Source organism: Gracilinanus agilis, chromosome 5, assembly GCF_016433145.1.
Source record: "Gracilinanus agilis isolate LMUSP501 chromosome 5, AgileGrace, whole genome shotgun sequence".
Lineage (NCBI taxonomy): Eukaryota > Metazoa > Chordata > Mammalia > Didelphimorphia > Didelphidae > Gracilinanus > Gracilinanus agilis.
In genome coordinates, this window is record NC_058134.1 from 73,331,447 (window position 1) to 73,358,913 (window position 27,467).

General features: G+C 36.8%; 1 protein-coding gene across 4 annotated transcripts in view; it reads right to left on the minus strand.

Moving 5' to 3' along the window:
• The window catches only part of EPC1 (enhancer of polycomb homolog 1), a 65,993-nt gene extending 39,001 nt beyond the window's left edge, over positions 1 to 26,992 (minus strand). For all 4 annotated transcript variants that reach the window (XM_044678535.1, XM_044678534.1, XM_044678533.1 and 1 more), the window contains exon 1: positions 26,611 to 26,992. In XM_044678535.1, coding sequence (XP_044534470.1) covers positions 26,611 to 26,763 — 153 coding nt within the window. In that variant the 5' untranslated portion in view covers positions 26,764 to 26,992. The remainder of the gene's footprint in view (positions 1 to 26,610) is intronic.
• Between the last annotated feature and the right edge of the window lie 475 nt (positions 26,993 to 27,467).

Consider the following 27,467-nt stretch of genomic DNA (forward strand, 5'->3'; position numbering starts at 1 on the left):
AGTTCGAATCTGGTCTCAGACACTTACTAGTTGTGTGACCCTGGGTAAGTCACCTAACCCTATCTGTATTAGTTCCTTGTCTACAAAATGAGCTTGAGAAGGAAATGGTAAACCACTCTATTATCTTACCAAGAAAACTCCAAATGAGGCCACAAAGAGTTGGACACAATGGAAACAAATGAACAAATTTAGGTAACCTTGTGGCAGTCACTTAGTCTCTGAAAATTTTCCTAAAATAAGGTTAAACTAGATGAAGGAGTTAAACTAAGATCTTTCCCAGCTCTAAATCTATGAACCAAAGATATATATATATCTTTAATATATTACATCTTTAATATATCTATGCATAGATATATTAAAAAAAACAAGAACAACAAAAGACTGAATATAGTCAAGAGTTTGTGTGGTGACAATTCTCAATGCTATGGGACTTTAGGAATAATAAAGACTACCCTGGGCTCAAGTAATCAGGGATGGCTTCTTGAAGGAAAGTGTCTTAATCTGGGCTTCCCAAAGAACTGGGCCTTTTTTGTCTATCTTTCTATGTCCCTAGCACCTAGAATACTGCACAACATTAAATGTTTTTTTGTTGTTGTTGTTCCTTTAGGTCAATAATAAGTGTCAATTTTGAATTGATAGGAGAGGGTTTATTTTTAAAACCTACTTATAAATGCTTCATATTTCAATAAATGAAGTATACTCCAGGTAAAAACATAGAAACAGAAATGAACAAATTATATGTGGAAGATATTATTTTTGGGGAGGTAAGGCCAACAGACAAGTTAGAATCCAGTAAACAAACTAAAACACCAAGCTGAGGAATTTGGACTTAACTAGGGGAACTAGTTTTCAAAAATTAAGCTTGGGGCAGCTAGGTAGCACAGTGGAGCACCAGGCCTGGAGTCAGGAGGTCCTGGGTTCAAATGTGACCTCAGACACTTCATAGTCATAGGGCCCTGGACAGGTCACTTAAGGCCTATTGCTTAGCCCTTGCTGCTGTTCTATCTTAGAACTGATATTAAGTCAGAAGGTTAAGAGTTTTAATAAAAATAAATCTGGAAGTGTGGTAAGAAAGCAGAGACATAAGAAACAGTGATGCTACTCATAAAAAAGAAAATGGAAAAGGTAGAGCAATTAAATATCTTCAAGGGGTGAGACAGAGATGATCTCATCTTTTTTATACTTTATTCTAGAGCTCAGTGATTCCAGGGGTCCTGTAGTTCAATCCTCTCCTTGTACAGATGAAGAAACTGGGGCTGAAAGATTAAGTGACTTGCTCATGGCATAGAAATAGTAAGTAGCAAAGCTGGGCTTTGACCCCAGGGCCAGTATTCCTCTCATAATACCAGCCCGCCTAAATGTTCTATACCTCAGTAGACTATAAGCTCCTTGTGGGCAAGGGCTATTTATTTATTTTGCTTTTTATCCTAGGCAACTGGCATACTGTTTTGTGATGGAATGTATTTAATAAATACATTTTCATCTGAAATATTTGGCTTTGAAACAGTATGAAGTGAGCAAAGATATTCTGTAAACATCTAGAAATAAGGAATTAGATCTGAGGGTTAGCACTGTAATAAGTCATGAGGAGAAATGATAACAGCTGAAAGCAAAAGCAGTTCCTCAAAAGAACGTTGAGGAAGAGCAGACAGCCAAAGACAGAGTCTTAGGGAAGGGATACCCACAGTTAAAAGATGAGAAAAAGAAAAAGGATCTTATGAATCAGTCAGAGATAGGGAAGTCAGGAAACTGTCATGGGAGCCAAGATGAATTTCTTTTAGTGTCAAACCCAGCAGAGGTTTTTGAACACTTATGAAAGTTATAAGCCAGGGCAGCTAAGTGGCTCAGTGGATCGGGAGCCAGGCCCAGTGATGGGCAGTCCCAGGTTCAGATTTGGCCTCAGATACTTCCTAGATGTGTGAACCTGGGCAAGTAACTTAATCCCCAATACCTAGTCCCATATCACTCTTCTGCCTTAGAACCTATACATAGGATTTAAAAAAAAGTTAAAGAACAAGTTGGGAAGGAAATTACAATAACATCTATTCGAAGAGTTTCCTTCAGAGACTTGCCTATTGGGTATAATAATTACCACAATCAATCCTCAAGTCATCTTCAAAAAGAATGAAAGATAAAAGGAAGAAACTAAGTTTAACAACAACAAAAAAATGGGACAAGTTTTATTCATTCCACAAATATTTATTGAATTTCATGCCCAAAATGACATGGTTAAAGTTCTAAAATACATTATCACTAAAAGTCATAGTAAAAAAAAATTTTATATAACAGTTTTATGTCTTGAAGATAATTCTATTTACTCCATTCATTGTTTACAAGTGATTTTTCTAATTATTATGGTTTTCTAGTAATATAAACATATAGATACATCAACTAATAAATCCCCTTTAATTTTTTATCTGTAAACTCACAGGATCATCCTGGGACAGGAGTGATAGTAAAATGACTAAGAAGTGTGAGAATAGGTGGACCTCTTCTTTTTAGGTAATTGCCACATGTAATTGGATCCTGGTTGTTACTTAATAAAGAACATTCACTTCCAGCTACAGCAGAGAGCTGCAGTCTAATGTACAAGGATCTCTCCATATTTAGGTCAACAGAGAAGAGGTGGTTTAATTTGCTATACTATTTAATTCATATCTTTTCAGCTAAGCTAACAATCCTGACTGTGCAGAAGAGAACTATAGTTGTATCCCAGTATTTAAGAAGCATGATTATTACTTGTGAAGAGCCTATGATGGAAAACCCTATGCTAGCTATGATACATAAGTTCAGGTACACTGTTTTTACCTTATTAGATGAACATCAAGATAAAGAAACATGAAAATTCCTTTTTAAAAAGACCATCATTTATTCTGGAAGATATGGAATTATTTTATTTAGCATTAAGTGATACTTTAGCACCATTCATTTACATCCCTTACTCCCTGCCCCACCCCCATCTGATGTCTTACAAATATCCCAAATGGTCTATGACTTCTGCATGTGGTAAATTTCTGATAAGGACATCTGTGGGTGGAATGCATTTTCTTCTTTAGTAGAGGTTATTACTGTACCACATTTGTTTTATGGAACATAATATATAAAAATAAGAGAAATTCCAAGTATTCTTTCATTTTCTTATTACATCTTTTCCTTGATACCTTCTTTCTACCAATCTTTCTACAAGCATCTTCCTCAGCATAATTCCTCTTAATAGATTGTCCCTGTCATGAGCAGTAATACAGGGCTTTTGAAGGAATTAAGAACAGTGACCATTACCACTTTAAATACCAAATTCAGGCAATGCTTACTCATTTCTATTACCCAGGGTTAGTTACCAATCCTGTTAGTTTGGAAAAAGAATTAAGAACATGCAGAACTTTTGCAACAAACAAACCAAAACCCCCCAAGGGAAATTAATCTCTGGCAAAGTGAACTGAACAGCCTATTATTGATAGTGCTTTTTTCTATAATATTAAAAAATTTTAAATCATAACCTTTTCAGTTAAGGGTAACATTCACTAGTATTATGCATGTGTTATGCATGGGAAGAGAGGTAGGGATAGAGGATGGTGGGAACATTTCATAAAGACCAATTATATGCTATATCTAGCATATAAGTAGTTTCAGAATTTCAAATATAATGCAGTATTATCACGACTATTTCTATTTTCTTGAGCTTTTAAAAATATGATTAGAGTACTTTCATGGAGTAAAATCATTAATGATGCTAGCCCAAAATATATTTCTTAAAACGAATATTTCCTCAATTCCTAATAACAACAGAAAGTACACAAACATACTCACTGTAAAATACTGTCAGAATGTAAAGAGGAACTAATTTCATTTCCCCAAACTAAAGGTATATATACAGTTATAAGAAGAAGGAAATAAAACATATTAGCTTCTTCATGTATTTATTTTTATTTTTATTTTTTTACTTTACAAAGGAAAATGAAAAGCAGTTTTTTTAAAGGTAGCATAAAAAGGTACCATATGTTGGTACTTCACTGGAAACAATGCTATTCTTTCAATCAGTGTAACCTTCATTAGAAAGTCAACTAGCAGTCACAATAGTGCTTTCTGATATCAAACCACAGTTGAGGAAAAAAAAAATCAGTACTTAACAGGCTTAAGACTACAAATAAATAATCTGGCATTACTGCTAAAGCATTTATATTGCTGAGCTGAAAAAAATGTTAGCCCAGATGTATGACATGCTAAGTTTCTATAGGATGGAAACTGCATCTATACAATAGCCCCAAATTCTTCTACAAGGACACAGAAACATGATTTACCATTAGAATGGCTCCTAGCAGTAATCTCAACCAATCCCCTACATTTCCAGGATTGGAAAGGAGGCCTCTTGCCCTAGGTCATAGAACCATAGATTTAGAGCAGAAAGTGTTCTTAGGGTTAGTTAGTCCAACCCCCTCACTTGTAAGTGGAGGCTCAAAAAGGTTCAGTGACTCATCCAAGGTTACACAGGTAATAAATAAAAGTGTCAACCCATAATTGAATTTGGATCACCTGATTAAATCATCATTTTCCTCTTTTAATAGGTCTTAAATTGGGATAAACTTGTTTTAAAGAATATTCTGATAACCTGTATTTCAATAAAATTGGTTTCTCTATTTCATTTATACATTTAAAATCATTGTATTGAAGTGGTCCATAGGTTTCAGTGTGCCAAAATAACTCCTGTTCTGTACCATATAACCTTGATCTTTCCCCTCCACTTAATTCCCAAAGGAGATTGCTGTAACAGAGGAATGGATATACAAAATTGTCACTTATAATGTCAGAATTCCATTTTTAGCAAAATAATTTGCTACAAGTTAAAAAGGATTATAAAATACTAACTGCAATTTCCATACCATTTCAAATAAAGGGGAAAATCTTGGATTCATAAATTAAAAGGAGCACAATCATTTAAAAATGCTATTCTTGATTTTACTAAGTAATATTTTTATAAGGAAAACCAAACTGGTATTTTTCAGTTTGTAATTGTTTATCATATCTTCTTTTACACAGAAATTAATTTCTATTTAACAATTATGTTAGATCATATACAAGCTATATAAAACAGAGGGGCTGATTTTCAAATATCATAGACAAAAAGGGTGTAAAGTTATTTGTGTATTATTTATATATGCTAATTTAAATAATTTAACTGAATTTAAAATCTTCTGCTAAAATTCTGCCTGACATGAAAATTCAGAAAGTCTGGCATGATAGAAATATGAAAGTGCAAAAATACAGTCCTTTTTTCAATAGCAGCAGCCTAAGCTTTTCAAGGGCCTAAAGACAAAAGGATCTGATCAAAAAAAGTTAACATATAAGAGCTTTGTAAACTTTAGCTATATAAATGCTACCTATTATTAAACAAACTTTGATGTGAAGCAAGTATGTATTAAGGTTACAGTAAGAACATTTTGGAACTCACATTAGATAATTAACAATTTGAAAAAGATGAAATTATTCTAATAAGAATCAAACTTTTGCAATAGCGCCTAATTTTCCTAAGAAAACAGCTTATTGTATCTTGCATTTTATTTGAATAGTCACTAAAGTTCTAAGTTCAAAATTATGTTATGTTGCAATTAGCAACTCTGATCACGTTTCTAAAGTAACATGAAAGGTGCTGTGATTCCTTCAAGATCCTAAAACTTTTGATGTAAGTGTGATTATTTTGAAAACTAATTATTTAAGGGCAGCTAGGTTGCTCAATGGATAGAGAGCAAGACCTTAAGATGGGAGGTCCTGGGTTCAAATTTGACCTCAGCCTTCCTAGCTGTGTGACTCTTAGCAAATCACTTAACCCCAATTGCCTAGCTGTTACTTTTTTCAGTCTCAGAATCAATACTTAGTATCGATTCTAAGGCAGAAGATGTTAAAAAAAATGAAACTAATTATTGATCACCTATTTAGCAAAGATATTGTACGTATTGCCTTATGTTATCATCATCTATATTCTTGTCTTGTTTCCTCTACAATAACATTAGCTCCCTTAAGTGCAATGTCTTTCTTAACTTCTTTCTTGTATGTGGAACCAAGAAACATTTTTATTCATGCTCTTTTTTGAAAATTAATCTTAATAGTGCTGTGGTATCATCAGGTTACAGAAAAAATTTACATATGTCAAGCAAGCAAGATTGTAGCACAAAGGTATAATACAAAACTGCTGGAGGTTTTGAATATCTACCTAACTATAGGAACATTGTGCTCTCTAGAATCTATCAACTACATATAACAAAAACTTGGCATAATTTAACATGGTTAATCCTGTCTGAAAATCTGTGTTCAACAACTTCTACCACATCTTAATAATGCCTATGTTTGTAAAACACTTTGGGAAAAGCATGGCTAATTACCATAATGAAAATTGTTGATGCACAAAGTGTCTAAGCTCAAATCTATTAAAGAAATTTTCATCTTTCCTGATCTCTCTATCCTGTGTTTCTTCATATTGTACATCTTAAATACACATTCTACATTAAAAACTCACAATTGATAATTAATGTTCTGCTTTATAGTGGAGTAAGCATAGGAGACAAAAACCCTGTCCAAATCTAGGTATCTACAAATCCTTGTAGGCATATGAATGATAATAAACACAATTGCTCTTAGAATGAAACCTTCCCAAGTAATTAGATTGGGCTTTTCTCTTGTTTAAGTCAGAAAATATATAGCATGTTTCCATGTCTTAGGTCAAGATTTCTAGGGGGAAAAAAGCAACATCACTATGACACATTTTATAATATGCTCATTCCATGCCTAAGTGGGTATTAAACCATATCATAAAACACTCTATAGTAAATGGGCAATAGAAAATGTTCAACATTCATAAAATGTTATGCCTTCATTAAGATGTATTCTTTGTACGAACTCTTTGTTTTGAAAGAGAAAATGTAAGCTACCACCAATCTGACTTGCTTTTAATGTCATTAAATGATTAAATAGCCAAATGTGAGGTACATTTTTTTCATAAATTTTTTTTCAAAGGATGCATAACAGAGTAACAATTTCCGATTCATTCAGTTCATTTAACTTAATTCAATCAATATTTATTACATACCTACTGTGTGTATGAGGCAAAAGGAAGGTATGAAAATTATCCTTGCTATCAAAATGTTTAAAAAAAGAGAAGAAAAATAATTTGGGAAAGGGATACGCACAAGGTAAATATATATTAAAATCAAGGTAATGAGTAATGAGGGACAAATGACTGACATCCTAACAAAATGCTCTAGGAAGAGATGAGGTCCAGAGAAATCACAGAAGAAAATGATATCTGCACCAAACTTTGAAGAAAAGTTTCTGGAAGGGTTGAAATTCTAGGTTGCAGCTAAGTATAAATATGCCAATGGTAGAGATATTTATAATGTAGTGAAGAGCTAGAGCTAGTGGTCCAGTTCAGCTGGAACTGAGTTTAGAGGAATAATATAAAATAAAGTCAGAAAGTTAGATTCAGCCAAATTTGTGGAGAGATTTATTTTATAACCTATAGTCAAAAACAATCAAGATTTTTGAGCAGTGGATCAACATAGTCAAACCTATTCCACCACAATATAATTTTGATAACTGTGTGAAGAATCTATTGTAGATGGGAGACAAAGGGGCTATTAAAATAGATGAGTTCAAGAACTGGGGAGGGGGAAGACAGGCTTGAAAACAGACAGCTGGCAGTGCGAACCAAAGCAATGGGACAAATGCAGATGTTGAATGGAATGAGTAGCCTAGTAGCCTGAGAATGAAGGAGGAGTTAGAATCACCTTTTACTCTACGGTTTCAAACCTGGTTGATTAGAAGGACAATGTAGCATCAAAAGAAATATGGAATCTTGGAGGGTCAGAGAGATGAAGAGTTTGAGATGTCTGTAGAATGTCCAGATGATGCCTAACATGAAGTCTACAAGGACTGGAAAGTGAAGGAAAAAAAATCACTAAGGCAGAAAGTATGGAGAAGATGAACTACTTACTACCAGTGTAGCCCAGGACAAAATATTAAACCTTCCTGGGCCTCAGTTTCCTCATCTGTAAAATAAGGAGGCTGTACTATGTAGCTTCCAAGCTATCTATATATACCTATTAATACAAAAAAAAAAAGATTAACAAGGTACTGGTTTGCTTACCGGTTATGATGCACAGCAATGCTGAAATACTGGTTATCCATTTATCCATATGTAGATATGTATTCACATTCTGTACATCAGCACATACACAAACACTTGGGAGTCTAAAGACCTCAATTTTTGTTGTTTAGCTAAATATTTTTTCTCCATTTATTGACTGTACTAGCCATGAAAAAGATAATTTCTCAACATAAAAGTTAAAATTTATTTTCCCTTTCCTTCATAAATTTCCAGCTACCTTATTTTCCCTTTCCTTCATAAATTTCCAGCTACCTTACTGTTCTCTATATAACATGTTATAATGATTATTAATTGCCATACAACATATCAATATTTTCAAGTAGCTACTTGCAATTTGGTTCCTCTGTCATTTTAGGATTAACAGGAATTGAGGTATCAAAATACATCAAATTAAATCTGCATTTACCTATGTTCTTTCTTCATTACAGCCTTCTGAAGTAGGCTCCCTCCCAGTTTGTCCTACACTGTACTCTACTTGAACAATTTTCAGGAGTTTTGGTTAGGTCACCAACACGCTGCACCATTAGGCATCAAAGTAAGGCTTTAGTAGAACATTAAATATACACAACTGAAATCCATTTCTTTCTTTTAATTCCTACTGTTATCAGGTCCGTACTAATGGAAAGAATCTAAAAGGATTCCCTGTCTTTACCTTTCCTTCTAATCTCTCCTATTCACTGTACCTGGTCACAGCAATATCTTGTGTACATTACACTGATGCTCAAAATTCTCCAATGTTTCTTTATTATCTACAGGGAAATCTAAACTCAAGCCAGACAATGCAAGAACCTCAATAATCAACACTTGCTACCTATACAAATATGGACTTTTCAAAAAGATACACCCATTCTTACCTCTGGGACCTTGTGAAATAATGTCAAAGATATTCTAAAATGATCTCTACCTTTTCCCTTTTGATTTAAGTATCCTTTATCTTCTTTCAAAACTCAGTTTGAACATCAACTGACCATTTCTGCTCAGAGTATACTTACTCTTAAATCCTTTACTTCTAGTCTCCAACACTCATTTGGATTTAACATGTGACCTCACGGTTCAATGATCCAAGAAGTGTTTTGAATGTATGTTTTTTTCCTCTTCAGCTAGATTATCAGTCAATAAATGTTTACTAAGTGCCAAATACTAATATTTACTATGTGCCAAGACCTGTGCTAAATCCTGCTAGGGATAAAAAAAGGCTAACGGCAATCTCTACTCTCAAGGAGCTCACAATCTAATAGGGAACACAACATGCAACTAGACAAGAAAAATTGGAGATAATCAACAGTGGAAAGGCAATAGAAATAAAAGGCATGAAGAAAGGCTTTCTGTAGAAGATGGGATTTTAGGGGGAACTTGAAGAAATACAGGGAAACTAGAAGGGTATATAAGGAAGGAATTCCAGGTATAGGGGACAGTCAGTGAAAACGCTCAGAGATCAGAGATGGATATCTTGTATAAGGAACAGCAAAGAATAACTAAGTGTAATGAACACAAATTCTGAGCCATAACATTTCATTTATTCCAGTTTTTAACTGTTAAATCCAAAATGTTTTAAAACTCCAATAAAAATTAATTTTTCTTAATGGCCTTTTTTTTTGAGGCTGTATCTCTATTTCCAAGGAGAATGGACTGAAAAAACAAAAACAAAAACAAAACAAGTTGCGTTTCTCTTATAGGCCTATATTCTGCTGCTAGACCCTCTTAAAAAACTTATAGCCCACTACCTAACCATTATAAATTTTTCCTAAAGGGTTTGTTATCATGTTATTTAGTCTAAAGTGAAGTGATAGACATAAAAACATAAATTATTCAACTTTAGATGTATTCAAACACTTATTAGATACCAATATTTAAAGCTCAAGTAAAAAGAGAAAATGGGTTTTACCTAATAAAGGACTTAACTAAATGTTAAAGATATTAGATTAACTATCACAGGACAATTTCCCTTTAGAATTTCCTTTTAGAAGCAGGCTCTAGTAATAATTTTTAAATAACTTTTTATTTTCCCTTCTCGGTAATAAAAAACACACTTAAGGAACACTTTAAGTTTTATATATTTATATAAAAATATAGTAGTCTTATTTGATCTCTATAATGCCTCTTTGAGGTAAGTAGTTCAATATTATCACACAATCCACTTAATTCAGTCACAAATCACTTTTCTCCTAGATCACTGGAACAGCTTCCTAAATGGTCTCCCTATCTCAAGTTTCTGTTCCTTCTCCAATTCATCCTACACACAGCTACCAAACTAATTTTCCTTAAAGCACAAATTAAATGATTTTGTTAAAACTCCAAGGGCTCTATTAACCACCAGAATCAAATATAAACTCCTGTTTGCCATTTAAAGCCTTTAGCCCCAACTGACCTTTCTAATATTCACCCCCTGGCAAGATACATCTTCTTGCTCTTCCTCCTATATGACATTCTACTTCCTGTCTCCATGCACTGGCTATCTCTTATACTTGAAATGCACTTCCTTTTACAAACTATGTACTCAAAGAATTCTGAACTTCCCTTAGGAATCATTTTAAGCACAAATATTTTCTACATGAGGTTTTTCCTACCTTTGATGTCCTCCATTCTCCCTATCTCTGGTCTTCAACTTCCTTAATACCTAGTCTGGAAATCACCTTGTCTATACCTATATATGTATGTCTTCCAAGACAGACTAGAAATTCTTTGAGGGCAGGGACCACTTTCATTTTCCCTTGCATTCCTGTGCCTAGGACATAGTAGAATGCTTAATAAATGTCTGCCAATTACTGAATGATTATGGATTAAGTAACTAACTAGCCCAATGTTATATTTATTAAATGATGGAAAATACCAGGTAGACCTGGCCTCTGAATTGGGACTTGCAGTTCAATAGAAATATTAAATGCCTACAAAGGATATATCAAAAGCATTCTGATTTCAAGTCTAAGCTCTTTCAGGAATATAATGTTGTCTGATGAAACAGGTAAAAAACCTAAAAATTATATATATATATATATATATATATATATATATTTTCCAAAAACATTATTTGAAAAACCAAAGTATTTTTTAAATCAGAAAAGAGTCTGTTCAAGATTTGACGAAACATAACCTTTAAACTATAAACAAGTCATAATGATATTTAAGCTGTGTCTCAAACATAATAATGTAATCATTATCATAAAAGACAACAGTGGGAAAAAAAGAATAGAATAAAAAACAGACACCTAGATGATTTTGTGATATCTTGTCCTAAAACTTTGTTTAAATCTCACGTTGGGTAGGGTGGTCTTTAGATGCTAGTGTCTTCCCTTCTCATTTTACCTTTCATATACTTTGTAAATACATTCTGTGTTTCTAGTTATGATGTCTCTGCTGGGTAGGGACTGGTTCCTGACTTTCCTTTGCTCTCCAGAGCTTAATACCATGCCAGACATATATAGTAAGCTTACTAATGCTTGCTGACATAAAAATCTGATAAAGGAATCATATTGCTTCAAAGAACAATCACATTTCCAATCTGCAGGAACTAGAGTAAATAGGAATAAAAAACTGGTTTCTTCTTAGTTAAGAAGCAAACAAATATCTTTCTAATCCAGTAAGGAAAATGGGATGATCTGATGGGTAGAAAGATTTTCAAGAAAAGGGAGAGATCAACTGCAAGAGGGCAGAATGAAATCAAGTCCAAATACTTTATCAAGCCCCACATATTATAAGGTCTACAGTAGACTAATGGAACAATCACAAAATTCCTCTGTGATCTTCAAGAACAATTAATAATCAAAATCCCCTTCCCTTCTCTATACATGCACTCCCTACTACCTCCCTATTCTCTCAATGACAGAAACAGAAAAAGATTTTCTAAAAACCAATTCATACAGGGACAGCCCTTAAGTCCCTTAGAACTTTCCTTGCAACCAAAAAAGCCTTGCTTAACTAAACCAGTCCCGAGCAACCAAACTCTTCATGCCCTGTATGCTGATCATTTAACAGATAATACTTTTATTTATTAAAGAGCCAATAATCCTGTAAGATAATTTAATATACAATACTCAAGTGTTCTGCATAAAAATGCAGAACATATATGATCACAAATTTCACTTTCAAAATTTAAGTTCTGACAAATACATCTGATACGATCAAATACAAATTTTCAGAGGTTGCCAACTGCTTTAAGGATAAAATGGAAATTCCTCATTTTCTGGTATTTAAAGTTCTATATGACTCCAACCTACCTCTAATAGCCTTATTTTATATCACTGTCTACCACAAAAACTATTTAGTAACTGCACTCATCTCTACCATTTCCCACCTCCATGCATTTATTTGCATAGCCTGTTTCCATACCTGGAATATACTGTCTACATAGAATTATAAATCTAGAACTGGAAGTGACCTGAGTTAGAGGCTACTGAATCTACACCATTTTACAAATGGAGAATGAGGCCTTGAGGTTAAGTGGTTTATCCATAGTTGCCTAAGTATTAAGTGGCAAAGGCAGGATTAGGATTAAGGTCCCCTAATTCCAAAGCCAAAGCTCTTTTCACAATGCCACCAGTCCTAATCATCATCTCTCAGAATCTTCATCCAAGATCCTGAAACTTTTCTTAAAGGCTCAAAAATTAGGTTCTACTTCCTCTGTGAAGCTCTTTCATTCAGCTACTCCAGACTAATGAATGCTTTTTCTCCTCAAAATGATCTTCTATTTAGTTATCTCTACTATTATTATCTATTTAGTAGGTCCCATCACATCTTTTATCTTGACAAAGTTAAACTCTAGATTACTTCACCACCCACCTCTTCAAGGGCAATAGTGCTAACTGGCTATATTACAAATTAAACTTATCCAACTTCAACTCAAAGCCCTCAGGGCTACTTACTCTTCTCTAAGCAATTCCATATCTCAGTGATGGTGAACCTTTTAGAGAGAATGGAAGGGCCCCCTCCCCCTCCCTTACCCTACCCAGGAGAGGGAGAAAACCCTTCCATTGGGCTGCTGGATAGAGGGGTGAGTGAAGTGAGGAATATCCTCAGTAAGTGTAGAAAGGGGGAGGAGAATGGCCAAAGCATTCTGCTCCCCTCCAGCTCTGCCACCAGTGAGCTATCCCCCTTACCCGCCCTCCCCACTACTCCCCATGTGTTCCCATTGGGCTGCTGGGCAGAGGGGCAGGGGATGTGAAAAAATGTCATCAGAAACAGTAGAGAGGGGAAGAGCAGTTCTATGTGACATCTTTGGCACTTGTGCCACAGGTTCATCATTACTGCTCTACCTCATCACCCTCAGAGGCTACTGCCAATTTACATTCTCAGGCCCAATACCATCTCTACTGAAAACTGTGCTTCTTACTTTACTGAAAATAATTGATGAGGGGGCAGCTGGATAGCTCAGTGGATTGAAAGCCAGGCCTAGAGACTGGAGGTCCTAGGTTCAAATCTGACCTGACACTTCCTAGCTGTGTGACCCTGGACTAGTCACTTAACCCCCATTGCCTAGCTCTTACCACTCTTCTGCCTTGGAGCCAATACAGAATATTGGTTCCAAGACAGAAGGCAAGGGTTATTAAAAAAAAAAAAAAAGAAAATAATTGATGATATTTAATGTGAGCTCTTTTCTGTCATAAAGGATCCCATGACATCATCTTTCACTCTTCTTACTACCAGGCTCTGACAAAGAGATGGCCCTGCTTGCCAAACCCAACCCTTTAGAGCAGGAGTCAGCAACGTATGGCTCTCGAGCCATATCTGGCTCTTTTGAGGGCCAGATACGGCTCTTTCTGCAGGAGCCATAAAGTCCATTTTTTTTTTTCAAGCATTGTTACAGGAGCGGCACTGTGAGCACTGTATGGCTCTTATGAAATTACATTTTAAAAAATGTGGCGTTTATGGCTCTCACGGCCAAAAAGTTGCCGACCCCTGCTTTAGAGTATACTTATTCCCACTCCCTCCAATCTTATCCAACAGACTGTATCCTCAATTATCTCTTACATCTTCAGATAATTGGTTACTTCTCTATGGGTCTTCAAATTTTCCAATCCTTAAGAAAACCTTCATTAGATGCTATCATCCCCTTAAGTATATCACTCCTCCCTCTCCTCAATCAAAATCCTTGAAATTCCTGCCTCTACTTGTCTCCTCTCTCACTTAAGACTGTAAAATCTAGCTCAACTAAAAAATGTTCTCTCCAAGTTACTAATGACATATCACCAAATCTGATCTTCTTGGTCAGAATGCTTGTTAATAGCATTTATATATTACTTTAACATTTGCAAAGCAGTTTACAAATATTATTTTATCCTCACAACACTGTAGGATGTAGGAATTAACAACTTCATTTTATAGATAAGAAACAGTAGACAGAGACTGAATAAGACTTGTCCAGGGTCACACAACTAACATGCCTGAAGCTGGATATGATTAGGCTGTGATTGATTCCAAGACTGGTGTCCTACTGCCTGAGCTGCATCAGACATCACTCTCTCCTCCCTTTTAGTGCTCCAAGACACTACTCTCTCCTACCTCTCTTCCTACCAGTTTGCTCTCTCAATCTCATTACCTATAACTAAGGTGTGAAACAAAGAGAAATAAGCAGTCACTAAACCAGTATATAAGGATCCCTGCTGATGCATGCTGAGTTTTTTAATGCAACATTATCTATGTTTTATTATGTTTTTATTTATTTGATTAAGCATTTCCCAATTACATTTGAATCTTATTTTAGGTTACAATAGAAAGTGTGGGGGCCATGTGTTTGACAAATAATTTATCCTCTTTCAGAGAATAGTCAGTCCCTCTAGGTTCCATCTAAGGTCCTCTTCTCTATACACGTTCATGGGATCACAAAGTGTCGAACACAACTGAACAACATAATATATACATATTATAGGTTCCTCCAGTAGAAAGTTACCATATCTAGTTTCTGGCAGTGTCTTAATAAATATTTGTTGAGTTTCATATAACATGTGGGTACTCAAATTCATGTCTTGTGGTTATGGTACATTTTCCTGGAAAATGCATATTTGGTATTATTATTCCACCTCGAAACTGCAAATCATTCCAACATGTTCTTCCTAAATAAACACTTTATAAAAAGTAATTATCCCTGTAACTGACAAAGGTCCATGAAAAACAATCTAGAATACTTCCTTGTTTCACATAAAATAATTTCTTTTAAAAGCTCTGAAAGATGGCTTTCAGTGCTTTGGGCAATTCTTCAATGGAAGTATTTATAGAGGACAATAATCTCATAGGTTAGATTATCAGGAGATCTGTATCACTGGAAGGTATATATCCAACACTGAGATTTTTATCTTTATTTTATTTCGATAACAAATTTACACGTAAGTTTGCAAAGTTACATGATACGTGTTGTCTCCCTCCTCTCTTCCGGAGTTAACAAGCAATTGGACATACATTATTATCCCTCAAAACATATATCCAACGCTGAGATAAAGAAGTCACTAGGTATCATCTTCTACTTTTAATGCCTTCCAATTAGGCACAAAAATGCCTTTTAATGTCTCTCCCTTTTTCTTCTCATAGACTCAATGAAGGTATAATGGATTTAAAAATTTGCTGCAAAAATATTATTTGTTAATTTGCTAGTATAAATGGCATACCAAAACTTAAACAGGGGGAAGCTGGGTGGCTCAGTGGATTTAGAGTCAGGCCTAGAGATGGGAGGTCCTAGGTTAAAATCTAGCCTCAGACACTTCCCAGCTGTGTGACCCTGGCCAAGTCCCTTGACCCCCATTGCCTAGCCCTTATCACTCTTCTGCCTTGGAGCCAATACACAGTACTGACTCTAAGATGGAAGGTAAGGGTTTTAAAAAAAAAAAACTTAACCAAGTAATTTTTGTTCATTACTGTAGACAACCAAACTGACCTTTTATTTCCTTAAATTTGTTACGTAAGTACATAAAAATTCAGACGTGGAAACATTGCTGTAGTAATAAAGTTTACCAACCCAAAAATCAAGTATGTAAAAAACCAACTACCACAAAAACATACAAAAGGGGAGACTTTTTCAAAGAATAAGTAGATATATTTTGCTTCCTATACTTAAAAAATACAATATTGCAAATCACTAGTTGAACCTATGTTTGGCGTATAATACTAAGTTATTCCCCCAGGTAAAGTGCATATTATTAGGTTAAAAATGAAAGAAAGAGAACTAAATATTAAAGTATCTGTGAACTACAGGGCTTCAAATTGTTCAATTGATTCTGAATTTGTAAATGCGTTAAAAATTATGGACAATTTTGCCTTAGTTTTCCAAGAAAAGCATTCTGAATATTTGTTTTAGAATACTTAAATGTTATCATATTATCTCCATTCATTTCTATTAAAAGTTTGGAGACCTCATAGTAAAGTTTAATTCAAGAGTCAACTACCATTATCACACCTGAGAATTTGAGCTTTAAAGAACAAAATGAAATATCTTTGCTTATTTAACTTCAGTTTTTAAACTGTGCTCTTTACCATGAATACAATCCCCATGATTTCTGTTCAGTCATACTTATAGAAAAAGTCATCTATACCCCTTGCTACCACTTTCTCTAATTCTATAGTCACTTACCCCCCTAATTTGGCTTCCAATGCACCATTTCCTCTAATATTGCTCCTTCTCCCTCCTTTTTTATTGCTAAATCTGATGAGCCTTCATCTGATGCTTCTAATCATCCCCCTCCTCCTATAACAACAAATTTGGGAATCTCAGGTTAGAAAGTCTTGTTCCAGATGATTTCTTCTCCTGTTACTTTCAGGGACCAGCCCTTATTGATCTCACTTGCGAGTGAGATTAATTATCCATATGTAGGTGGTTCTCTTTATATTCTACTCCCCTGATGATTTCATCAAGCAACTGTAAATTCAACTATCCTTTTTATCTCAGATGACTCCTCAGGTATATGAATCTAAGCATCCACCTCTCTCCTGTGCTTCAGACCTGTATCGCCATCTCCATTTGGATACCTCATAGCCATGGTAAATACATGTCCAAAACAGAACTCATCTTTCCCTCTACTAACTTCCTTATTCTGTTAGGAGTATCACTGATCATCCACACTCATAACTTAGAAGTTATCCTCATTTCCCCCTCTATGTCTCATTTGCTGCCAACACATCAACTCCATCTCCCCCAACATTTCTCAAATCCATCCCCTTACCTCCACTTATATAACCACACCTAGTTCTTTAGGATTCATTACTTCTTTTCTGAACTACCAGAATAGTGTCTGATTTGGTCTTCCTTGGCAGTGTCTTTCCTCTTCAATCTATCCACCACAAAAGCTGCCCAACTGATAGTCCTAAAACCCTGTAAACTCCTCTACTCAGGAAGAAGCTCCAAACTCATTGCCTTCAGGATAAAACAAATTCTCTGTTTTGACCTTTAAAATCTTTCATAGTCTGGGTTTCCAAACTAATTACATATTACTCTCTTAACCCTCCACGCACTTTATGCTCCAGTCAAACTGGCCTACTTATTCCCAGTACACAACATTTTATGTCCATGTCCATACACAAGCTGCATTCCACCTCTCCTAACCCCTACCCCTCCATTTCCAGAATTATCTACGGAAGCTTCATTTCTTAGACTCCTTAGCTTTCTTCAAAGTTCAAGTCAAAGGCCACACCACCTATCTTAATAGGGTTTTCCCTCCTTTTTTCTTTTTTTTTTTTAAACCCTTACCTTCTGTCTTAGAATCGCTACTGTATACTGATTCCAAAGCAGACGATTGGTAAGGGCTTGGTAATGGTGGTTCAGTGACTTGCCCAGGGTCACACAACTAGGAAGTGTCAGGTCAAATTTGAACACAGGACCTCGGGTCGCTCTGGGCCTGGCTCTCAATCCACTGAGCCACCCAGCTTCCCCCTTTCCTTCTTTTTTCTAGGCAGCCTCAGGGAACAGAGGGAAAAGGACAGTTCTAATCTAAGCTCAGATACTTAGTAGCTGTGTGGTCCTAAGGAAAGCATTTGATTTCCTCCATCATAAAATGGGGATTACAATAGCACCTACTTCCAAAGATCATCACTGAGTATTAAATGAGATATTTGTAAAGTAGTTAGGGGATATAGGAGGTACTTAAATGATTGTTTCCTACCTGATCTGCTTCCTCACTTCCATACTCCATACCAAGCTATGTAAGCATTGTACATTGTCTTTTCCTCTCTCCCTACCCCCATGCACTACTTTTGGATATGCGCCTTATCTTAGTCCTGGAATCAGGTCATGACATTAACAAAGAAACCCCACAAACTCTCCCCTTTTATATGTTTGTCTTCCCCATTTAGAATGTAAGCTTCCTGAGGGCAGAGATAGTTGCACTATTGCTCCTGCCATGCCTTAAGTAATTTGGAGAGATCATAAAAAGAACTGTCTTTTGGAGCTAAGAAAGCTAAGTTTAGGTATTCTATTTTCACTGAAATTAAAATGTTACATTTCTTTTTAATATATCCTTTGTTGCTTTACTCTTTTAGTACTTACTAATTACTCAACTTATCAGTAAGAATTTTTATGCACAAACAGAAGATTAATGACATACCAACTATTCACTGAACCACTGATGAAAATTCTGTTTAAAACTTTATGCCAAAGATGCCCTGGATACCCTTACATTTTAAGTAAGCAGTTGCCTTATTATCAACACTAAATATCCTTGGTATAAAGCAGCAAAATATAAAGTTAACAAACATAGTGATTCTTTTAAGCTGTTAAGTGCCAACTGTGTGCAGAGAACCGTGCTATGTAAACACTAGAGGAGATAAAAAGTTTAGATGAGAAAGTTTACAGTTTCATACTACCAATCTCAAACAAACTTTACAAAACTAAAATATTATACTTATTTTTCATCTATCTCTTTCTTTCTCTTTATTGACATAATCTCCACCTAGGTTCTGATTGACCTCCTTGCTTCTAATCTATCCTCCAAACATCTGCCAAAGTGATGTTCTTAGATCACTGCTCCGACAACATAATCCCACCACTAAAAGATTTTAAAGTCTCAAATTTTTGCTACAATAAAACAAATTCCTTCAATCTGGTCTTAATTGCCTGCCACAATTGGACTCCTAACAGCTGCCTTTGGAGTTTTATTTTACATTACTACTCTTCTCACACGCTAGTCCATCACACCAATTTGCTAACTGTGGCCAGGAGACAACATTCTGTCTCCAAACTTTTGCAAGGGCAATTGGTCATATGATAGTATCACTTATTCAGAGCTGCCTCATGAAGCCATTAGGTTCAGTTCTTTCATTTTACAGATGAGGAAACTGAGGCTCATCTTAAGTGGCTTGACCACAATACCACAACTGCTAAGTGTCTGAGGTGGGTGGGATCCAAACCAAGGTTTTTCATGACAAGTCCAATGCCCTAATCCCCACATTATGCTGCTTCTCTGGGCTCTCCCACATTTGGGATTCAACTTTCATCAGCCCCACAGAATTCTAATATTCTTTTGAAGTCTATCCCAAGGGCCACTTACAACATGGATATTACTTTGTTTACCTATCTATACAGTACACACATTCCTCACCCAGTGCCAACCTGCCCCCTGCCCCACAGACTACAAATTTTTTTTTTCATATCTCTAGTGTCTACCTTATATACACTAAATACAGAATAATACACAAGTACCTAAGAAACGTAGATTGATCTGAGAGGAAATTTAGAGCAGGGGTATCTATGTTGAGAATCAGTATTGCAGTTGAGCTTTAAAACAAGTATAGGAGGAGAATCTCAAGTTGTATAATAAAGCAGTAAACATCAAAACAATTGGATGAAAAAAGTTGGTCAGTGTAAAACAACTACTGATGAGCAAGACCTAGAAACAAACGCATAATGGATTTTCAAACCCCCAAACAAACAAAAACCTATGGGACTCATTCCCCTCCCTCAAAAAAAAAAAAACACAACAAAAAAAAACTGAAGCAAATGAAAAGCAATCTGCCAGAAAAATTAGCTTTAGGTGAGTTTTTTATACAAAATATTAAGAGAATGTCAAAAAAACTATACAAGAATGCAGTTTCAGTTTACACAATAACAGCTAAGGGGAAAAATTCATAGGTCATAAAAAAATAGAAAATCGTAATTCTATAAAAATTTAAAACTTTTGCATTAAATATTTGAGTTAAAAGTCTGACATCTAACAAAGAATTCAACAGACAAGATCAAAGGTTATAAAAAATTTTCAAAATAAATTAAAGGTATCAATAATTATCTGAAACCATCCAAAATCAACTAATGTGAAGAGATATTCAGATAACAACATCCCTCATTGTCATAAATTTAGCAAGAACTGGAAAATTCCATGTGGAGGGGCTGTCAGAAGTCAAAGCACTATTTGCTTCTGGTGCAACTGTGATTTGGTTCAATCATTCTGGAAAACAGTTTGGAACTATGAAAGAATCAGATTTTACTGCTATGAACTATATATGCCAAAAGAAATTACAGATGACACAAAGAAAGCCATAAGTACAAAAACGAAAGAAGAATTATGTGGAATAATAAAAACAAAATGTGTGCCAAAATTCTGGTATTTGGATGTAATGGAATATATTACTACACAAGGAACTAATATATATATATATATATGTATATATATATATATACACACACACATACACCCACATACATTTACATATATACACACATACATATATCAGTGCTATTATCATACCATCAAAAATAAAGGACACATCCCTCCTTTACTATCAACAAATTGATATTTAATATCAATATTAAAAGTCCTGCCGTAAAAAAAATTAGAACCAGATCAAACACCTTTCATAGCTGTGGTCAGGAGGATATGCCTTAACCAAAAGATAGAAAGGAATAAAAGATGAAATAGGTAGTAGCAAGTTCAATTTCACGAAATTGAAAAGCTTTTGCACAAATTTAATGCCCCAGGAAGAAATACTCTCAACTGTTCCCCCCACCCTCCAGAAGGATATCTGGTACAAATCTAAAATTACAGACCTCCTAAAGGAATTAATACAAATATGAAAGACCAAGAGTCATTCATCCTAGGATAAGTGGACAAAAGACATAAACAGTTCTAAAAAGACCTTCCAAACAATTAAACCCATGAAAAAGTGCTCCTAATCACTGAGAAGTTAAAAAGAAACAACTCTTTAAGTTTCACCTCACATCCAGCAAATCTGCATAGGTGCCAATAAGATGGGAATAGCGTATGTAGGAGGGATAGTGGGAAGACCAGGACCACTAAAAAATGATTCCTTTTATTTTGGAAAACATTTTATTATTATTCTAAGAAAGTGACAGAGAAGTGCTACCTTTTTACCTAGACATCCCAAGGCTTAGTCATACACCCCCAAAAGGGCAAACATATAGGTCCCATTAATATGAAAATATTCAACAGCAGCAAAAAACTTTTTATGCTAGCAAAAAACTGTTGAAAAGATAGTAGATGCATAACAACTGGGAACAGTTAAAACTACAATGAAACATTACTGTCCCATAAAATTATAAATATGAAAAATTATCTAAATGGACAAAAAAAGAGAAAGAAACTGAAAGCTGTACATTTATAACAAACAGGTTGGTCCCCAAAGACAAGGACCTCCCTTTCTGCTGGGCAAAAGTGAAGGACTGGACATGTAGAACATTTCATCTCCTGTTAAGTGATGTTTTAACTAGTTTTCCTTAACTCCCTCCCCCTTTCTCTTTTTTATTCTTTATTAGAAAGGATAGAAGAGTGGGTAAAGGAAATAGGGAAGAATATATTAAAAAAGGAATGTGATATAAAACCAAATGTCAATCAAGTTATTAAGACTAACTTTAGGGAATGTACTTTGTAGAAGGGACTTGTTCAGGAGTCTTATGGCAGAACAAAACTTAAGAATAAAAGTTTTTAAAACAAATAAAAAGAATTTTTAAAACAAGAGTATCAAGAGTTGCCCAAATGTAATTATTTTAAATGTCTGATGGAATTGATTTTAATAAATTGAAATTTGTATAACAAAATAGAGCACATTAAAGAATAAGATGACTCAAGTATATATGGAGGTGGAAGGAAAAACATTCTTAGGGACAGGAAATGGTATGTATGTGAGAATATAATTCATGGATAAGAAGAGTATGAGATAAAGCAGACAATATAGGGTGATTTCTGATTAAAAATATTATTTAATGACAGACCAAGTTACTACTTACAAAGTTTTAATCACATACATATAAAAAGTTTTTCTTTTAGCAAAGGTACATAGGACCAGGACTAGCTTTTCACTTCCACTCTCAAAAAATTGCTCTTTTTTCTTAAAAATGAAAGAGCAGGCCACTTGTTTAAAAATACCTCAGACTACTGACTTAAAAATTAGATTTCTTTGATTTGTTTCAATGAAAAATAGGTTAGGAAAACAAATTTCATATTTTTCCAGGATTAGTAAATTAAGGATACTTTAACAGAAGAGAGATTTCTTCCATTTCTTCCCCTTATTCTAAGTTGTGATCCTTGTGAAATTCAATTAAATTTTTATGCTGGAGTATTATAAGCATGCCAAAGGTTAGGGTCATTATTATATGGAACTTAATTGCCTTAGTGATGGTGTTATGAACAGGCTGTACTAGTTAGGACAAATGTGACATTACCATTGATGCTTCCATCCTACAATCCCAAACAGATCCAGTTAAATGTAGGGAGATGTTATTTCTATCATTCTTGAACTATATTAAGCTTAGCTACAGAAGATTATGAGTAGAATCCAATTTAAAAGGAATTCAGAAATGTATACTTCCCAAATCATACTAATTCCTACTAGGAATGAATTTGCACTAATTTTATAATAAAAAATAAAGAGGAAAAATATAATTTGCAGAACTTTTTTAGAATACAACTTTATAAAATGAAGCGCACCAAACTGAAGTGCTCAAGCAAAATATGCAAACATAATGAAATTGTTCAGAAAGTCAACAGATTAGCACCTAGCACAACTGTTAAACAAGGACCAAAAAACAAAAAGTATTTGGAGGTGAGAAAGTTTATTTTTCAGATTTGTTATATAGTGAAAAGAGCACTGGATATGAACCAACAATACTAGCTACTTATATGACCTTGAATAAGTAATTTCATCTTTCTGGACCTCAGTTTCTCTATCTTTAAAATGGGAGATTTAGGGTATGTTAAGTATCTAGGAGATAGTCTCTAAGGTTTCTTTCTTCCTGTGCTAAAATGCCATTATGATTCTATGATCTAGAATTGCCACTGTAAAATAGTTTAGTTTTAAAATAGCATTCTTGAACTTCACTGGGAAAACATTCTTATCATTCTCTATCCGAATCCTCCACAGTACTAATTTTACCGTCCTTATTTAAACTCCGGAAGATAAAGTTGGTTTAACTGAGAGTATGAAATAATTGTTTTTAACTTTACTTTTTTAGGAGTTCAAATATCTGGTTTTTATTCTTATCTTCAACACAAAATACTAGTTTTTATAAACTGAAAAAAGGATTCCATAAATACAAAACCATTTATTTACCTGTCCATATTATTGATTTAAACCACACCAAACTACCTACCTAAAAGTACTACCTCATTTGTTCCCATATTTCTATCCTGTTGATTATGTAATAAATCCAATTCCAAATCCAGTCATTTTGGTCCACCCCAGATGACTCAGTCACATCCTTTGAAACCAAGTCCTTTACAAACTGGGGCTCCTTTTCAAGTCTATAGTAATCAAAAGAAGAATCACTATGACCATATTTCTCTTGATAAAGAGACCAGGCTAAATTAAGACAAACTTCCAGGTCTTATTATCTTTTTTTACCCCCACTGAATGTCACTTGTTAAAAATTAGTATTTCTTTATAATATATTAGTGTATTTAACTCACCTCTACATGTCAGAATCATTTGGCTTACACTTACAGCAGCAGCATTATGTTTCAAGTGTAAAATACAGACTTTTGATTGGCTTATTGGGAAATAAAACCTTCCAAGTCTACATTAATATATTAAGTTTCATTTAACTTATCATGAACATAATATTGGGGGGTCCCAATTCAATTCAACCTGTCGTATGAGACCCTAAAACTAGATGTCAAAGATATTTTGTTATTTCCTCATATTTTAAAGGAACTTAAAAAGTTCTCTGTGGCATAAGAAATTTCAGCAAATTATGTTATAGCTTTAAAAAAAATCTTTTGTCTTTGATAAATGCTTATCACTTAGTGTTTGGTCTAGAGGTTTAATATGGAAACCAACTACTAAGATGTGAAGATGTTGTCTAGTATAAAATTTCTTTTAATAGCTGTCATTCTCCCTTTGTCTTCTAATTATAAATACATGATATACAGCATATAATTGTAAATATGTATAAGTATGTATTCTCTAATTCATGAAAACAGGCAAATTTTTAATTGAAAATGGAAAAATGAATTTAAAAGGTAACAAGAAATTTGTCTTCAATTCTGCATATGTTGTAAATACCTCAAATATATAGAATTGGTTATGTTGCAATTGATGTCATTTCCCTCATAAATCTAAAGCTTTAAATGTAAAATGAAATATATTTGCCAACTTCATAAGCATTACCTTCAGGGACAAGCAAAATTTAGGCACTAGGGGGAATACTTAAATTTAATTCATAAGACTTCACCCAATGACACATTCCTAAAAGCATTATTACTTATGGAGCAAATTAAGCAATTAACGGTCTCTTCTTTGCTTCCATCACAGAGCTACTCATATCTAAAATAGTGTAACACTAATACCTATTACCCTTTCCCCACACTGGATTTTTTGCAAAGCCTACATACAAATAAAAATAAAACAAAAAGACAAGATACTGCAGTCACAAGTATTTTAATTTTTTTTAAATCACTCATTAAAAACAAAAATTGCACTATTCTACTCTAAAGTTAACACAAGTAAAAATTAATGAGGTACTGTCTCACATAAAAGGTGCTGAAAGTCAGTGAGTGCTTGATGCCTCACACTACACTTGAATCCTTCAGTGTATACGAAAATTTGAGGGATTTAAGACACTGCTTCCTTTCAAAAAAAGTTAACATTCAACTGAGACAACTATTTTACTTTAATATGCTAAGCAATCAAAACAATTTAATCAGTTTTTATTTTTTTGAGTAACAGTACAATGTGTAATCACTACTATACAATTTAAATCCTTTATATTACAGTACCAAAATAAAAGCATTACAATACAATAATACACAAGTCTGTTAAGAGCACTGTGTTCTAATTGGGTAAATGTTCCACAAACTGCTGTATGTGTGCTTCGTTGATTTTCTGGAATTGTCAAAACACTGCACCCTGTTTTAAGTGGGTTGTACCTGAAAACCAAGGTATGCAATTCCTTAGGATTAGAAATCATCGAGTTATGTGGTGACAGATTTGGGGGGCGGGGAGGGGGAAGAGGATGAGAAAAGATATGGAAAGTCTAAGGGGCCTCCCATCAGAACCCAACTTATTCAATAACAGTTTCTGCTCGGCCTGTACTTCAACGTAAGCCTATAACAACGACAAATAGGTAGGCAGCAGAAAGTAGGAGGCTCTAAACCCAGACATTCGCCCCACGGAGCCCATCCGCAGTCATGGGGCTGCCACAATTACCAAACCCTCATCCTTCCTCCCTGGGCTCCGGAGTGGCAAGCCCTCTGCTCGGGAGCAGGAAGCCCTACGGCCCCAACAAACCCGCAACCCATTCCTCCTCCTCCTCCTCAAGGCTCGGCCCAGGACGGACAAGGCTTTTACCCGCTGCAGCACTCCTGTAATTGGGAAGGAAAGAGGTGAGCCGGAGCCAGGGTCCCGAGCTCGACCCAAATCGCTCCCAGCCAGGCTAAGCTAGGCTAGGCTAGCCCGCGGCCTCTCCAAGGGGCTCTCACAGACAGGACGTGGAGGGGCGCAGTCGGTCCTGAGAATAAACAGGAGCTCCGGGGGCCTGCAGTAAACACCGGCCTCTGAGAGGCCCCACGTGGGAGCTGCCTAGAAACGGAAATGCTTTCCCGGTCAAAGCAGCGAAGCCAAATCCCCTAGCGTGCGCGCGAGGGCCCCGACGACCTGACGGCGCCACCCAGCGGCGAGTCGGGAGACCTGCAAGCGGGCGCTCCTTACCCGCTCCCCCCCGCCGCCGCCGCCCCCCCACCCAACCCGTTCCCCTCTCGCTGCACAAGGCCCAACCCAAGAACTAAAGACCACAAAATGGCTGCCGGCCGCTTCGTCACGTGACCCCCTTTGTGCCTTTCGGGCCCCCGAACTCGGAGGGTCCCGGGTAGAAGCGGCCGGGGGTGGTGGGCAGCGCTGGTGCGGGCCCAGCGGGGCCGCGGCGGGCCAGGGGTCGAGGCCGAGGGAGTCAGGGTAAGGGCCGGGCCGGCGACTGAATGTCGGCGGGGAAGAGAAGATGGCGGCCATTTTGTGTGGGGCTGGCTGCTCCGTCGCCGCCGCAGGCAGCAGGGGGAGCGGGGCCTGGCGGTGGGTCGGGCAGGGGAGTTTACACGTACCGACTCCTCTTCCTTCTCCATTCCGGTGGGCATCTGCGGCACGGCCCGGTTTATCGAGGCGTATTCGTGCAGATCTGGCAGATCCTCACAGCGGAAGACCGGCAGCGGCTTCGAGGCGTCCAGCGCCCGCGCCCGAAACGACAATTTACTCATCTCAGGCGCAGCAGATACCTCTCCGCTCTGGGGAAACGGCCCCGGCCAGCGGGATCATGGAGAACCCGGGGTTCGGTCCCCCCTCGCCTGCCGCTGCCGGGGACTTGAGGGGCGGAGCGTGGAGCCCGCCGTCCGGGCCCTCACAGCAGCCGGGAGGGTGGGTGCCTGTGCCGCTCCGCTCCGCTCTCACTCGCTCTCTTCAATACGCCATGGCCAACATGGCGGACATTAAAACTCCACTGTGCGCTCTTCAGCCAACCCCAGCCATTCCCCACACTGCATCGCGCAGCGGCGCGGGCACGCGGCGGAGGGGGGGAGCGCGGGCTCGAGGCTGGGCGCCGGCACGGGCTGCGCGCGCCCCCGCCAACCCCCTGCTCCCCTCGCTGGCTCCGGCTCTGGCTTCGGCTCCGGCTCCGGCTCCGGCTCTCTCGCTGCCGCTGCCGCTGCCGCCTCGCCCTCCCCCTGGCCCTCCCCCGCCCGGGCCCCGCTCCCGCCCGAAGCGGCCCGGAGGGGACAACTGTGTTGCCAGGACCTTGGGCTCCCCCGCCTCCAGCTTGCCACACACGCCCCTCTCCCGGCTACCCACGGCCCCACTCTCCGTTCCCCGCTCCCCTCCTGGTTGTCCCAGAGAGCCGCGGGGGCGGAGGCGCTCGGTCGGGCCGCCGCCGAGCTCGGGGGCCCCCTGCCATCTCGGCGGCTTCTCC